This window comes from Dermacentor albipictus, chromosome 10, assembly GCF_038994185.2.
Source record: "Dermacentor albipictus isolate Rhodes 1998 colony chromosome 10, USDA_Dalb.pri_finalv2, whole genome shotgun sequence".
In the NCBI taxonomy this organism is placed as follows: Eukaryota; Metazoa; Arthropoda; class Arachnida; order Ixodida; family Ixodidae; genus Dermacentor; species Dermacentor albipictus.
This window is the reverse complement of record NC_091830.1, coordinates 96346603-96363844: the sequence shown is the minus strand read 5'-3', so window position 1 is coordinate 96363844 and position 17242 is coordinate 96346603. Positions and strand designations below refer to the sequence as shown.

The following is a 17242-nucleotide window of genomic DNA, read 5'->3' as shown; positions in this document are numbered from 1 at the left end:
TTTTTAGTGACTACAGTGGTTCAGTTTGCCACTCACCTGAATTAGCCCACAGAGTAACGTAAGCGTAATGGCCACGTCAGCAGGTGACCGCTCCATAGAAAATTCGTCGACACCGTTTTCAACGAGAGTTCCATTGTCCGAGACAACAGAGTACTTCTTCACGACAACTCCTGTCATGAGGGCCGACACTGGGACCATGCCTGCGACGAATGGCAGTGAACAGGAGGCAAGACTTCAGTAATTCCCAAGCAGCACTGAGTGATGTTGTAGGCGTTGCGCGTTCGGTGCAATCCAATACCTGTTATCTATGCTGTGCACTGAGCAACTGTGGCTGCAATTCGTTCCGCTAGTACGTTGGCACCAGCGCTTCACAAAGCACATCCTGTAGCTGCCAGGGACATACGCCGCGTTTCAGCAAAGAGTATGGCGGGCACTTCCTAAGAACAGTGGAGCGGAGGCTGAAAAGTGCCTCTCGGTTGCCGCTCAAACAGCGCAGTAGCACATCGGCAGCCTTGGATCCGCGAGGACGTATAGCTTTTGAGCCTGGCTACGGGTTTTTCCATGAATGGCTCCATATCCGCACTCCCCTCCACAGTGGCTTCCAGCTTTTCTCGTCTCTTACGTTTTATAGGGGCTAAATTGCCTTCACAAGCAGCCGGCAGCTCCGCTTGGCGCGACACAAAAGTGAATTTCTGGTTCCTTGGCTATGTACTCTTTCTAAATGCTCTTGGCGGACTATATTGTAGTGGGACTGTCCGGTCATGTGTCTGGGAGGTTAGGCTGATGTAGCAATCTTGTGTAACTGCAGCAATCGCAGTGAATAGGACGCCGCGAACGTGTGTTTAGAAATATGCTACCCGGGGCTTCGCATTAGCGTACCTATATGCATAATAGGCTAGGGCCACCGGGCTAAGGGATGTTCATTCAGCAAGAGAGTACAACAGCCCGGAGGCAGGCACCAGCACCCAGGATGGCACAGCTTTAAATAAGCGCTAAAAGGAAGATCAACACTCTAACCTTGGCTCTCTACGGCTAGCTCTTATTATTAAAAGTTATCGCGGTTTACGTGCCAAATCGACGATCTGATTATGAGGCATGCCGTATTGGGGGAATCCGGAAATTTCAACTATTGGGGGTTTTTTAATGTGCACCCAAATATAAGTACACGGATGTTTTCGCCCTTCGTAGCTATTGTTATCTCGCTAGCTAATTTTGCTTTGTAGAGCTGCATCGCGGACTAAGGACGGACACCAGCATTTTACAAACAAGCGCTGAACTGTTGTAAGCTACCTGCTTCGTTTATGCTTAGCGTGCGGTACAATTTTACAGTGAATAATTGCCAACTGATCCAGCTTTCAGTTCTGTAGCGATTAGTAGCTAGCCAGCTTACTACAAAAAGCATTGGTGCTGTACTTATCACGTTCCAAAAAGACATTAGCTTCGCAGTATATGCGTAAGCATACATTGTGTACATGTATTTCACGACTGAGTGCGTGCATCTTTAACGTACATATTAACGTGATCTTTACCGAGTCGGCATGCCTGGAGCTCTTTCCTCCTTGAATACCACATTCGAAAAAAAGTACGCTTATGCAAGTAATTATGTTGTAGCGCGCTATTCATAGTAATGTATTATTACAATTATGCAATTATGCATGGCTATCAGACATTAGCGCAGCTGTTAGCGTTGCTACAACTAAATTATTACAGCCTATAGCTATCAGAGCGCACCACGTTCGGAAAAAGGGGTTACTCTTCAATGAAACACACCGCACGTTGAATAAAAGAATGGTGGACGCAGAGCGCGGCGCAGTGCTTTTCTACTTAAAACGGTACGCGCCATCCCATCGTCATCGGCCGCAAACAGCGTGTGACCAGGGCCAAACAATCTCGCATTCGTTGTGCAGAACTCTGAAGTACTTATTGGTGGCTGGTAAGGTTAATTTGGGGTAGGCTTAAGGTACAGCATCTTAGACGCACGCTAAAGCTGAGACAGATACCAGCACTGAAAAATACACTGCAGTAACAAACTTTACCTCAACATTAGCATAAAAAAATTAATCTTTGAAACGTATAGCGAAGGAAAAAAAGGTCAATGAAGGTATAAAAACTCTCCAAGAGTTTCTTCTCGTCACTCGAGTAATGGAATATACAAAGCAAGAAAGAAAACGCAATGTTGTTTTTGACCACTTACGTTAATAGGAGCCGACTGGGGACAAGCAAAGCACTTCACCCAATATTTCGCGAAAGTGTGCAATGGCGGCCAACAACGTACACTAGTTACCTTTTAATCAAGGCCGCTGGGTTACTGACCACAAGCCTACATTTAAGTATCCCGGTTAAATTTGCGCGCGTAGTGCCCAGAAAGGACACCTGCCTAAATTCCACCGTTCTGTTGCGTGATTGCTCGTGTTTGCCGGCAATAAATTCTTGGTGACAATAGCGCTCGTGTCCCTACGGACTGTTCTCCCTCCGACGGTTGTTGGCACTGGAAGCGCATTTACATGAACCAGACCAAGACATACTGTTCGGACTTTCTTACGTGACTAATTCGAAAAAAGAATATAGGTTTGGAAGATCCCGGCTTGCATTCACAAAAAAAAAGTCATATACTCAACTTGTTCCTAAATGCGAATTTCAGCCGGTCCCAAAGATTAACATTATATTAGGCAAATTTGCCCACGAATGGAAAGGGAGGCAATAACAATTTAAAATGTGTCTGAGCTCGGCGCCTAAGCTAATACAAACCCGCGTTTATTCGGAATATTTGAGATTCCTGACCCCGAGATTCTTTGGACGTTGCCAGGGTAGTGATGCCCACGTATCATCAGAAGTGATGAATAACGAAGGAACAGCAAACACTACAAATTTGTTGAAGGCCTTGCGCAGGAATAATATATATTTCGCCGAATTTATTCACCAGAACTAGGCTGAAAACATCAATATTTTATGGCTATAGGAAAGGGAATCCGCTGGGATCCAGTGAACAATAGCGCCGGATACATAAGACCAGTGCAAAATAAGTTTTTTATTGACCAGTGTTTTTCGGTATCAAACTACTAGTATTGCAATAAAGAGAATGAATGCAAGTGACTAAAAACAAGCGCCTCGCTTTGTTTTATGCTGTGAATAAAAAAGCTAGCCAAGTTCTCTCTCATGTCTGTGATTGCTAGGCAGTCTTTGGTAGTGAGATAAATCTTGCCAATGCCGTCCTCCAATTGAATGGTTTGCTTGTCGAAAACTGTTGTCACGAAAAAATGTAAGGCAGTATGAAATCGTTGTTTTTCGCAGTGTAAAAGAAATAAACAAAGTGCCCAAGCAATTATTAACCCACATGTCTACATACGATCACTGTGAGCAATCATTTGAAAGCTAGAATCGGACGGCAATTCATGGCTTCGCAGCTCCCTGCAAACTGGTATCACCATGAAAGTAGAAAAGATTGGTGACTAGAACGTGTCCTTGTACAGGAAATACGCTTCGCATGTTTACTTACCCATAGATACGTAAGGAGAAGTTCCCATGATGACGTAGACCAGTGCCGGATAGAGCGTACTGTAGAGGCCCAGCGCTGGATCGACTCCGGCGATGATTGCCAGCACGAGACCTGCGTCGAGGAAAGGCATTCCCTTATTTTGGCAAATCGTGCCCTTTACTTCAGCCTATAGTTTCCGGTATGTCTACATGAGAGTTCCGTTGTTTTAAATTTTTTTTCTTAACGGCTGATAACGGTGTGATGTTATTTTAGGACAGTACGTCCCGGAAAACCAGCGTTTGCCGTTGTGACCCACACTGTATGCGATGGTCCACGTGGTACTTCTTCCACAAAGGGGATCCGCTATGGTTGTTCCTATATGTTTGTGGCTTGAAGCAGCGAGATAGACACACCAAACGCTTGTCCTTCCTCTCTCTTCCAGTCTTTTTCGTTGATCTTTAAATTACTGAATTCTCCTTCCGTCCATGTGCTCGTAAACCCACACGTACTTCCCCTTAGGGAGCCTATACGCACTCTGTGAAAGGTATGCAGACGTGTGAAGTTTTGGGCTCCTGGCCACGCCTTTACGCATCCCTGATAACCTCAATCTGGCAGCATAATGGAGCAGTAAGAGGACGGGCAAGGAGCAAATATTTTTTCAATTTTCACTGAACCGAGGCCTCTGTCGCAATCCTAGGCTGCTATAAAATATAGGATGTTAAAGATACATTATTGTGAGTCCACTGCGTGGCGAACCTCTTTCTATATGCAATCTCAAGTCACCCATTTTGCGCTAGCGCACAGCATCCTATTCCAAAACATTTCTGTGACATAATCCACATTGTAAATTGTAAATCCACATTACCTTGCTAGAAAATTTCTGTAAAGCTCTGCTTTCCATTTTCTTTCTCTATTATTTAACAAGTTCTTTCTGTTTTCCATTAAAAGAAATTCGTTGTTTAAAGACAACTATCTGCTTTCTATTACAGAAAAAAGTTCTGTTTTCACTTTAAATTTTTTCCGTTATTTTAATACTATTTTCTGTTTCTTTTACAGAAAATGTGTGTCTAAAATAATCACATTTTAAGGCACAGCAAAAGTTCTGTTTTCTGTTTACATTTTCCTGTATCTTCACATATTTTTTTTTCTGTTCCACTGCACAGAAGTGTGATGTGTGAAGATGAGCTTATCTTGTGATGATTGAATATTCGGCGAACCAGTACTCTCATTGAAACCAACGCTTTTTAAGGGCATTTCTCTTCATAAGGCCAGTTGCCGCCCTCACGAAGAGAAGTTTCTTTGTAGAAACGTTGACTGCAGCCGATATTGTTGCTTCGATTACTGTTCATCACTTCTAGCCTCTATTTATATTATAACTTCTCTCATATTTGACTTAACTATCGCGCGTCACATAATAATTATAAAATAACAAATATCACGTGAGTATGCAGCTGGTCTCAATACGAAAATTAGGCTGCGAGGACAAAGCTGAACATGTCAGTGTTCAACTGCAGCGCAAGAAGACGAAGGTCACACGTAGCACTCATGTCTGTCTCCATTTCTACTTTACTCAGTTTTCTTGCATTGCTGCTATATATGGTCAACACTTTTTCTCTCAGTGGCTGTAAAGAATAATTTGTAATTTAGGGCGTTGTAGAAGTAAATAAATTTTTCTTTTATTTTACATCCAAACATCACTGCACAAATAAATATGAAAACAGGTATATGATTAGAACGGCTTATGCGCGCGACGTTCAGAAAACAAGCAGCAACGTTTTTCCTCCAGATGCTATAACAGCTTAAAAGTCAATTTCCCAGGCTATAGATAAGCTTCTGTTTGCCATGGATCGCACGCGCACGTAAATAAGGAAGAACAGGAAAATGTACATGCCCTTTCAAAGCAAGGCAAGCGAAGTAAATAAATACGCATATCTTTGTGTATAATAGGCACTGATGGCCAAGTTACAGAACTCCCCCGACCCTGTCAGTAAATTAGCGTTGAATCGAACGCGGCATGTATTCGTGCACAAATTTGCGACATGCAATAGCATCAAGATGGGCGTGCAATTTGTATCAGGCATCATGGTATGTGTGCATTACACACAGACACACACACGCGTATGTTTGTGTGTGTGTTTGTGTGTCAGTGCATTATGTCACAGTGTTCAGATATTGTGAAGTGCACATTGAAGAGGTGTGTTTACTTTAAAGATGCCGATGCAATTCAGTGCTTCTTTGATGTAAGAAGGAACTGTTGCATAAAGCCAGATTTGCTTTAACCATCGTAGGTGAGTCGCAAAATCGCAAAACTGTTCCCATCTGAAAATTGTTTAATCTAATTTAAATCTAACACCTCTTTCTTTCTATGTATGAATTATGTAGTGTTACATCCCAAAACTATGATTTATTATGAGGCACGTTGCAGTGGGGTACTACAGTTAAGTTTGATCACCAGGGGAGTTTAACCTGCCCCTAATGCACGAGACAGAGTTTTTTTTTGCATTTCACTCCCATATAAGGTGCGGCCGCCGTGGCCGGGATTCGATCCCGTGACCTCGTGCTTAGCAGCACCACACCATAGCCGCTCAGCCGCCGTGGCGGGTGTTTTCTTTTTTTTCTTTTTTTAAAGTGGAGCTATTAGAACTTCGCTGAGTATCTCTTGACGTTCGCAGCTTCGTCGAGCTGGGGGAGAGAAAGCTGAGAGAGAGTGAAAGCAAAGTATAAAAAAAATTGGAGGACGCTTAAGCTTCGCCTTCAAGAGTGGGACGCGACAGCGTTCCCGTCGACCCGCCAAGGGGTATAAGACAATGCGCTACGGCACAGCAATCACTTACGATGCGCCCCGCATCGGACTTAGCGCCCACCGATCACGCGGTGAGCGTCGAGCAACGCAGCGTTGGGCGCGGCAACGAAACGTGCGCCTGAGCGAACGAAACGAACCAAAGAACTCGGTGTCTCGGAGGGGAAACGATCTACGCCGCCAGCCAAACGTCGTGATCGGCACGGGCAGAGAGATAGATAGTAATCTAAACCGGAAGCACGGCGAAGCGTCGTCAGGGGAGAGGGAGTCCCGCGACGCGCCTGGCAGCGGTCCCAATGCGCGCGCGGCGCGCCTCCTGTCGGGGCAGCGCCGTACATTGAGAGGAGGGGGTCTTCTGTGTTTGCCGCAAGATGGCTCTGCGTGTGCGGAAAGCGCAGAAGAAATGCAGCGGAAACGCACTTCGCAACTCGTGTAATTGTGACTTCTGTACGTTACATGTTCATAATTACCGATATACACCGCAGTATAACTTTCCACGGCTCGTTTCGAAGGCAACACCGCATTCACTAGAGGCGCGTTTGCACCGTTTGGAAGCATCGAACTCGTGGCTGAGTGGTAGCGTCTCCGTCTCACACTCCGGAGACCTGGGTTCGATTCCCACCGGGCCAATCTTGGAAGTTGCTTTTTATTTATGAAGCGCCTGCCGTGATTTATCGCTCACGGTCAACGCCGCCGACGCCGACACCCGACGCCGACGACACCGGCTTTTCTGCGACACGAGCTCCTTAACGCTATCGCGTTAATAGTATCGCGCAGCACAGCGCCAGGGTGAGGATGGGTGGAGCCTAGCTGGGCTGAAGGAGCGGCGCGGCTGGGACGCAGGTGATGAGATGTCATCGCTCTCCGATAAAAGCCCGCGCGCTCTATTCGGCGTATTTCCAGAAGCTACCAGGTTCACGGTGTCAGTACTAGCCTGCATCAGAGCTGAGGTGCGGCTGTCGCCACAGCGTCACGTCGGGGCAGCGTCTAGCACACGACGTCGAAACATACTGCGTCTCAAGAAATCGCTCCTATTGGGGCGGGGGCTTCAAATGGCGCGCCGTCCCAACCGAAACCCCCCACAGAGGAAGACGGCATGGATTTTTCTCAAGCCTTAACATCTCCCAGCTCCACTGGTCTCTGGTGTTTGTGATAGGAGAGCCACGCATAATTGTTGTCGATGAACCAAGGAACCAGATATTTCATGAAGTCATGCGTGAAAAAGAGCAGGTGGCAGCACTAGCACTGTGGTAAATGATTACTACAAAAAGAACAGTCAGGCTACGGTTTGTTTTGTACAAAAAGATAAACATTTTATTTTAAAGGAAGACAAACTGATTGCTAAATAAGCAACATATAAACAAAACAGAAACGGCGCAATCCTTACTGCAGTGCGAGAGAACCAGCTTATATATCAAACCATAAAGATGCTGAAAAGAAACTCAACATGGCCTCAGCATTACGCTGATGAAGACTTTTGCTTTAAAACTCATTCTTAAAGACACCTAATTATGAGACAACTCTTCGTGCAAGGCCGTGATGCTTGCTGGAGCGCTAGACCTTGGTAGGTATAGCACTCCAGTGGTGCAAAACAATAGTGTAGCTTTAATATACATATGGCAGTAGATTGTACAGATTGTAGATTGTATGATTGTACAGAGCTCAGTGAAACACTTTAGCACGAGACTTCTTTTGAGAAGTGTGGTAAACAAAGTCGTGCAGTGTGTGCGTATGTCAGTACCATGTTGGAGGCCACTAGAACATGCATACATCAGCGAGACGACTATACACTTTGAAACAACCTTCACCATGCGCCAAAACGTACAAGCGCTTCCCCCCCTACACACACACAACACGTACATAACACACACACACACGCACAGACGCACACAACACCTACAAAACACGCACACGCATACAAGACCATGTTGGTGATCGCTATTTGCTTCGAAAATGCAGAAGCCTATACGGAACATTGCATGACAAGTTTCATTTTATAATTGAAATAATGCACTATGCTAGCGGATGTGTGAACCCAAGGTTAATTGAGGCGTCTGTGGTTTTCTTCTTTAAGCACAGTTAAGCATACAAAAGGCGGCACATTCAGAATAACTATTGTTTCATTTTAAAGGAACAACAGTCGGTGAAGACAAAGAAAGGAAAAGGTCTCAGGTTGCTTTCCACCGGTTGAGCTACAAGTGTAATTACCACCCTCTCACTATCTTGGTCGTTTTGTTGGTTGTTTTATGCGTGTCACCTATTCATAGCAATATTAACATGCTGTTTCTGCAACTACGGACGCAACATGTTTTCAACCATGCAGCCAATTAGAAAGTGATATCAAAAATGAATATGCACATTCTCTCATGACTTCCTCTTACATGTCTTTTCTAAACTAATCTTAAAATTCACTTGAGGGCACATGTTGAAATCGCGGAATTGAAGCCCATCAGTGGAGAAGTGGTGCAACTACTTCATTACTTCTTGGCCTCAATTTCGAAATTTGAACCTGTGCTTCAAACAGAACACTTGCGAAGTCAATCAGTGAATGATTTTAATTAGCAAACTGAACATTGCATTCTGCCAGTCAAGGGACGTCCACTTCATCATGTAACCCATATCAATAGGCCGAATGGTGGTATATGTTCTGTGCACCTTTTTTTCATTTTTCGACCTAAAAAGAAGGTGTGCTTTTGTCCTAAAGGCGAAGCATCGGTTGCGATAGCAAATTAGTAGACAGACATACGAACTAAGGATACCAGTTTAATCGGCAGTATAAACTTGAAAACATTCGCTCGCTAATTAATTTAACAAGCATGCTGTCAGCGCGCACTTGCAAACACAAACACATCTCGCTCGATGAACACGAACACTCGCTGTCAAAACGCTGCTGCGAGCAAGCGAAGCAGCAGCAGCAGCAGCGAGCAAAGTGACCTCCGTGCGATTTATCGGTTCAACGCGAGAGCGGCAAAAACAGAGTGCGTACACAGACACGAGTCGTATGCAGATCAATGTCAAGATAAGGCGCGTGGTCGCGCGCGCCTAGCACGCACTTGCCGGAGTCGAAGCCACCCCCACTCCATCCCACGCTGGTCCCGTCAGTTGCTCATGCCCCGTGCCGCGAAGTGCGCAGTCGCAAGCAAATTAGACGTCAGCTGTTTTCGTAACAATCTCGAGCAGAATGGCAGGAGGTAGAAAATAGTCCAGATAGTTTAAGGCGGTGGACTCCTTAAGGTAAATGTACAGTATTTGTTACGTCAAACACACATGCTGCTTTTTGCATTTGTACTGAACCTTTTGTTGCAGCTCAATTGACGGAAATTTCGAAAATTTGTTTCTTATTTCCGCAGTCAGTCATTCATAAATTCAGTTATTCTTGGTCAGAGTCAGGAAGTGAGGCTAGTGGACGACATGCGAGCAATTCTTTGTGGCCACAAGCGTGATGACAACGTATCTTCGCGGCTCTGTTGCTAGCACCTTCCCCTCTGTGCTTTTAAAATGCGCACATAGTACACCATGCCATGCAGTCCAGTGTTCCCGCTTACTATTCTCAAAATGAAGCGACGCAGTCAGTGGCCAGGCAAAACCATTTCCCGACGGTAACGCACTAAAACACCCAAACCGCAGCTGACTTAGCACCATGACCAATACTGGATGCAATGTGCCCTCACATCCGGCGTGTTGATATTCTAGCAAAAAGTCCCACTTTCCCGTCACTTCAATAAAGTAAACACTTGATCGTAGCTAAGAACTAACGTCGCTGAGTGAGCTTTCCTGAGAACTCACGCATGCTTTCTTTTTCTTTCTGGCAGCGATAGGAAAAACAAGTAACATTCCGAAAAGGCGAAGAATAAACAACAACACATTTGTCAAGCCCACTGGGGAGCCCTTGCGTTTGATACAAAAAAAACTACCGCGAAATGTAATACCTAAATACCACGTTGCCTAAAAAAACGTAGCGTACCCTGGAATGTGGGAACACGTAGTGGCTAACTTTTCTCCCTCTTCGCCTGAATTTCCTTTGGGGGCTACATTTTAGTCCTCTTCTATGTCATGAACCCGCGGAAAAATATTGGGTAGAGGAATACTTCGTGCATTGTTTGTAACGTACTTGAAAAGAAAGCCACTTGCCTCTTACGATTTTAGAAAGGCAAAACGGAGCAGTGTCGACATGGTTGACTCGAAGAGGGACCACCTCAATTATGGCACGGGGCATCAATGCAGTACCACATACAGTGCGTCGTGCGTGCTATATGAAAAAAAAGCGGCATGTATGAAACGAAAAAAAAACCCTCTAAAGTGTTATTTTATAGTTTCTTTATGCAGTTACAATAATTTAGAACGCTTATATTTTTGCTCTTACTCGTTTTTTAGGGTCCAGATCAAAAAGTAAACAGAAAATTCAGTTTTTTCTCCTAACAGGTTTCTGTCATACAGCATTAACAGAAAATTTCTTTTCCGGTACAGATAATTTCTGTAAATTTTCCTTAAATTTAAGCTTCCTTAAGCTTCTTTTACAGTGGTCACTGCAGTTACCTGTTGTTCTAGGATACGTTTAGCAGCTCTCCGGTTCTACAACAGATAGCTTGTCATTTATTCCTGCTTGGCATCATCATCATCATCATCATCATCATCATCATCATCATCATAATCATCATCAGCCTAGTTACGCCCACTGAAGGGAAAAGGCCTCTCCCATACTTCTTCAACTACCCCGGTCATGTACTAATTGTGGCCATGTTGTCCCTGCAAACGTCTTAATGTCATCCGCCCACCTAACTTTCTGCCGCCCCCTGCTACGCTTCCCTTCCCTTGGAATCCAGTCCGTAACCCTTAATGACCATCGGTTACCTAACCTCAATATTACATGTCCGGCCCATGCCCACTTCTTTTTCTTGATTTCAACTAAGATGTCATTTACCCGCGTTTCTTGCCTCACCCAATCTTCTCTTTTCTTATCCCTTAACGTTACACCCATGATTCTTCTTTCCACAGCTCCTTGCGTCGTCCTCAATTTCAACAGAACCCTTTTCGTAAGTCTCCAGGTTTCTGCCTCATATGTGAGTACTGGTAACACACAGCTGTTATACACTTTCCTTTTGAGGCATAGTGGCAACCTGCTCTTCATGATTCGAGAATGCCTGCCAAACGCCCCCCAATCCATTCTTATTCTTCTGGTTATTTCAGTCTCATGATCCGGATCCGTGGTCACTACCTGCCCTAAGTAGATGTATTCCCTTACCACATCCAGTGCCTCGCTACCTATCGTAAACTGCTGTTCTCTTCTGAGACTGTTAAACATTACTTTAGTTTTCTGCAGATTAATTTTCAGACCCACCCTTCTGCTTTGCCTCTCCAGGTCAGTGAGCATACATTGCAATTGGTCTCCTGAGTTACTAAGCAAGGCAATATCATCAGCGAATCGCAAGTTGCTAAGGTATTCTCCATCAACTTTTATCCCCAATTCTTCCCAATCCAGGTCTCTGAATCCCTCCTGTAAACAAGGTGTGAATAGCATTGGAGAGATCGTATCTCCCTGTCTGACGCCTTTCTTTATTGGGATTTTGTTGCTTTCTTTGTGGAGGACTACGGTGGCTGTGGAGCCGCTATAGATATCTTCCAGTATTTTTACATATGGCTCATCTACACCCTGATTCCGTGATGCCTCCATGACTGCTGACGTTTCGACTGACTCAAACGCTTTCTCGTAGTCAGTGAAAGCTATATATAAAGGTTGGTTATATTCTGCACAATTCTCTATCACTTGATTGATAGTGTGATATGGTCTATTGTTGAGTAGCCTTTACGGAATCCTGCCTGGTCCTTTGGTTGACAGAAGTCTAAGGTGTTCCTGATTGTATTTGCGATTACCTTAGTAAATACTTTGTAGGCAACGGACAGTGAGCTGATCGGTCTATAATTTTTCTAGTCTTTGGCGTCCCCTTTCTTATGGATTAGGATTATGTTAGCGTTCTTCCAAGATTCCGGTACGCTCGAGGTTATGAGGCATTGCGTATACAGGGTGGCCAGTTTCTCTAGAACAATCTGACCACCATCCTTCAACAAATCTGCTGTTACCTGATCCTCCCTGATCCTCCTAAGGCTTTCTTTACTTATTCTGGCGTTACCTGTGGGATTTCAAATTCCTCCATGCTATTCTCTCTTCTGCTATAGTCATGGGTGCCACTGGTACTGTATAAATCTCTATAGAACTCCTCAGCCACTTGAACTATCTCATCCATATTAGTAACGGTATTGCCGGCTTTGTCTCTTAACGCACACATCTGATTCTTGCCTATTCCTAATTTCTTCTTCACTGTTTTTAGGCTTCCCCCGTTCCTGAGAGCCTGTTCAATTCTATCCTTATTATAGTTCCTGATGACCGCTGTCTTACGCTTGTTGATTAACTAAGAAAGTTCGGCCAGTTCTATTGTAGCTGTAGTGTTAGAGGCTTTCATACATTGGCGTTTCTTGATCAGATCTTTCGTCTCCTGCGATAGCTTACTGGTTTCCTGTCTAACGGCGTTACCACCGACTTCTATTGCGCACTCCTTAATGATGCCCATGAGATTGTCGTTCATTGCTTCAACACTAAGGTCCTCTTCCTGAGTTAAAGCCGAATACTTGTTCTGTAGCTTGATCCGGAATTCCTCTAGTTTCCCTCTTACCGATAACTCATTGATTGGCTTCTTGTGTATCAGTTTCTTCCGTTCCCTCCTCAAGTCTAGCCTAATTCGAGTTCTTACCATCCTATAGTCACTGCAGCGTACCTTGCCGAGCACGTCTACATCTTGTATGATGCCAGGGTTCGCGCAGAGTATGAAGTCGATTTCATTTCTAGTCTCACCATTCGGGCTCCTCCAGGTCCACTTTCGACTAACCCGCTTGCGGAAAAAGGTATTCATTATCCGCATATTATTCTGTTCTGCAAACTCTACCAATAACTCTCCTCTGCTATTCCTAGAGCCTATGCCATATTCCCCTACGGACTTGTCTCCAGCCTGCTTCTTGCCTACCCTGGCATTGAAGTCGCCCATCAGTATAGTGCATTGTGTTTTGACTTTACCCATCCCCGATTCCACGTCTTCATAAAAGCTTTCAACGTCCTGGTCATCATGACTGCATGTAGGGGCATAAACTTGTACCACCTTCAATTTGTACCTCTTATTAAGTTTCACAACAAGACCTGCCATCCTCTCGTTAATGCTATAGAATTCCCGTATGTTACCAGCTATTTCCTTATTAATCAGGAATCCGACTCCTAGTTCTCGTCTCTCCGCTAAGCCCCGGTAGCACAGTACGTGCCCGCTTTTTAGCACTGTATATGCTTCTTTTGTCCTCCTAACCTCACTGAGCCCTATTATATCCAATTTACTACCCTCTAATTCCTCCAATAAGACTGCTAAACTCGCCTCACTAGATAGCGTTCTAACGTTAAACGTTGCCAGGTTCAGATTCCAATGGCGGCCTTTCCGGAGCCAGGTATTCTTAGCACCCTCTGCAGCGTCACAGATCTGACCACCGCCGTGGTCAGTTGCTTCGCGGCTGCTGGGGACTGAGGGCCGGGGTTTGATTGTTGTATTCATATAGGAGGTTGTGGCAAGGTACTGCACCAGGGTGGCCAATCCTGCTCTGGTGAGAGAGTGCGTTACCGGTTCTGGTCACCGGGATCAGGCCGCACTCCAGGGCTGTTTGGCATATGACCCGTCAAATTAAGTTCTTGCTCTTATATGAAGTACAATATCAACTACTCTCTTTCGCTCTATTAACCACACTGCTGTCGTCCTGCCGCACAGGACGACAGCAAAGGACAAAGCCTGATCTTTATGCGACTTTAATGGTAAGGGTAGCGCATCTATTCGAATGCAAAGACAAGGAAAGCAAGAAGTCTAAGAGGCAAATATCAAACATTTCACAAAAAAAAAGATTCCCAGACCAAACTAACACTGGCTCTACATATCGAATCATGTCCTAAAATGACACCCTGGTTGTGTATTATATTATGTGCCGGTTTGTGCCCGTTCCCTGTCTTTCTTTGCGTTCTGTTTCGCCGCGACGCTTCTGCCAACTCGCCCAGCTTTCCATCGTGAGAGCCGTCCAGGTTGAGGCATACATGTCTAATCGCGATGTAAGAAAAAATAATGCAAATAGTGCAGCGGTAAAGCCAGCTGGTTTTTCGATTGGATTAGCAGCTTCCCGGTTCGCTATATTAATGAAATCCTATCCTAGACTACAACCAGCGACAAGAAGAAGGCCACAGCTACCACTTTGGGGAGAATTCTTGTCAAGTTTTTTAACAGTAATTATGGCATCAGGACGAGAATTTTCCAGCAAGGGGTTCACAGACTGCAAACAGTGCAGTTTTAAAGCATTCTAGAAGAGCTGATTGTTCAGCTGGTTGGCTTTCCCTAACTGAAGTAGTAACTTAGTGCGATAAAAACCACATAGAAAAGAAAGGTGTACAAAGACAGGCGCTTGTCTTTATCCGCCTTTCTTGTCTTTGTGGTTTTTATTGGGCTAAGTTACTACTTAAATTAGATAATTCCCTGTGGCTATTTTCTTACGTTATCATTGCTTGACTGTATCAGTTCAGTGTCTATAAAATCTGCGTGTAAAATGAACTGCTTTGTTGACAAGAATTAAGTTCATCTGGCAGCAGAACAATAGCTTTGTTTTCTCCATGTCCGTTTGAGTTTTTATGACCCTATAGATATCACCATACTGACTGTACTAAAGAGTCGATTTTAATTATCAGCCGAGATCACCCAGAACAACAACTAGCACAAGAAGAAGCTCTTTTTGATTAGTCCTTAGCGCACATAATACCAATGGCGGGAAAACAGGGCTCAAACGCGCACGCACACACACGCATGCATAAGCACACATACACACACCGTTTCTTGTAGGAGGTCATTTAATTTAACCTGTCTGAGGCACCACTTTCCTTGTACATCACCATGCACAAACCAGCCCACATATCCACACATCAACAGACCATCTGGGGCTTGATTTTATTAGATGAGCATGACACACTGACCTACAAGTCGATGTAGGACCAAACGGCAATACCGTCTAGCGCAATGAGTCACGACTAGCTGATAAATAACAATGCCTGATCGAGCGCATTTCGATGGAAAGAAGTGATGGAGGGGGATCAACTGTAAGTGTTCTATGTATAGTCCATATGCCAATACATTGTCAATCAGAGCCATCGCAGTGGACATCTATGGGTTAGGCTTCACATTACATGATCCCTAAATAGCTCACTAAATCTTGTGCACGTCTTTTCTTGCGTTCTGCTTCCGTGCGAGCGCCACCTCCATTCAAGGACGCGGAACATCTGCGCTGTGGTGAATATTGGCCTCGAGCTCCACCACTGGAAAAGCTGGCGCCACCGTCGGCGTGACGTGCTAGGAGGGATCACGTGGACATAGCGGCCGCGTCGGCTGCTTCGGGAGCGCCGAAGCGAGCTGAAAACGTGTTTAAATTCCCTCGTACGCTGCGGTCCTCATTCAGTGGCGAAATTTTCCCGCTTCGAGTGTCTCCTTTACAACGCTTGAAAGCACTACAATAGGTTGTGGCTGCGTTTGAAGGCGCGCAACATGGTAGGCTACTGCTCGGTGCCGCAGGGCCGAACGCACGTGACGGAGGCCGGTGTCAACCTTATTCACACCCAGCCGCAGGACACGAAGCTGCGTGAAGCTTGGCTCGCGAAACATAAAACCGGCAAACAGTCATCGGCTACAACTCGGGTATGCAGCAAGCAAAGACGCGAGGAAGATTTCTGCTACGGCGCCCGGTCTGCGATGTTCTGAAAAAGCGCACTGAGACGCTCGCCCGAGTCCGCTGCCTGACTAATGTCACCCGACGGTTTGGTCTATGAACTTGTCGATACTATAGATACTGGCAAGTTGAGTGGAGCGGAAACGCAACGGTAAGAAGCACATTTAAAGAAAGCATGGCATATAGTCATGTTTGTGTTATGAATTAATGCACTGGATTACAAAAAAAAAAGGAGCAGCGGGAAATGGCGTGCTGAGAACACCGATAAACATACAGTGCGACGCAACTCGAGAAATAATATTGAAAGGTCAAAGAATTTAGAAGAAAAAAAGATTGAATCGTCGTGACAACACATCATAGTCCACGTAGCCGTCGAAGTCTCTACAGTGAAGTTATTTTTGAATAGCTCTGATAGCACCCATGCAACAATGGTTGCTTGCATACTGTCAAATGGTCATATTCTGCGGCCTGAAGCTCATGGCACGGGGCGAAAACGCGCTCGCGGAGAAAGCGAAACAGTGCGCGGACAAGCATGCAGACGAGCAGTCGGTCGCTGCGAATCTACGCGATCGCTGCATTGAGGCTTCGTTCTGTTACGCTCCATTTACTTATACAAACACTATAAGAACATATTTCACATAGCTTGCTCTCATCGTTTACCTACCTTTCACGCAAGAAGCCGGTTCGGGAGACTCCATCGCGGCGACCGCGCAGTGGCGTTCACTGTGCGTATTCGGTAAAGAGATAGCGCCTGTAAACGATTGTGTGCTTTCAGTTTGCCCAAGATTATTATTTAGACCGTAAAAAACTTCTCTCGTTTCGAAAGTACTTACAGAAATGTCCGGGAGAGCTCGCGCATGGTGTTTTCAGTGAGCGCTGACAGCAAAACCTATGAGGAGCGCGCCGCGTGATCCCTCATACTACGCCAGCGAGGCGCTTCCGCTAGATGGCGACTCCGTAACTCCTCGCCGCCAATATGATGAGATTCAACCAAAAATGAAATGCATTTTCGTTAAACATGATCACACCCGTAGGCCTGTCCTGCATCCACTGTGCGCTCTACTAAGTCAATTTCTTCGCCGGTTCGCGATATCTACAGACAACGAAAATATGTAGAGAATGTCATTGATAAACCAGGAGAAACTTCTCCAATCTACGCACTTAAGATTTCTGGGGCACTACAG

General features: G+C 45.2%; 1 protein-coding gene across 1 annotated transcript in view; it reads right to left on the bottom strand.

Moving 5' to 3' along the window:
* Nucleotides 1–17242, bottom strand: part of LOC135921469 (solute carrier family 26 member 10-like) — a 94919-nt gene that overhangs the window by 43383 nt on the left and 34294 nt on the right. The window contains exons 4-5 of the mRNA XM_070526596.1: nucleotides 3497–3607; nucleotides 37–200 (exon numbers count right to left, since the gene is read on the bottom strand). Coding sequence (XP_070382697.1) covers nucleotides 37–200; nucleotides 3497–3607 — 275 coding nt within the window. The remainder of the gene's footprint in view (nucleotides 1–36; nucleotides 201–3496; nucleotides 3608–17242) is intronic.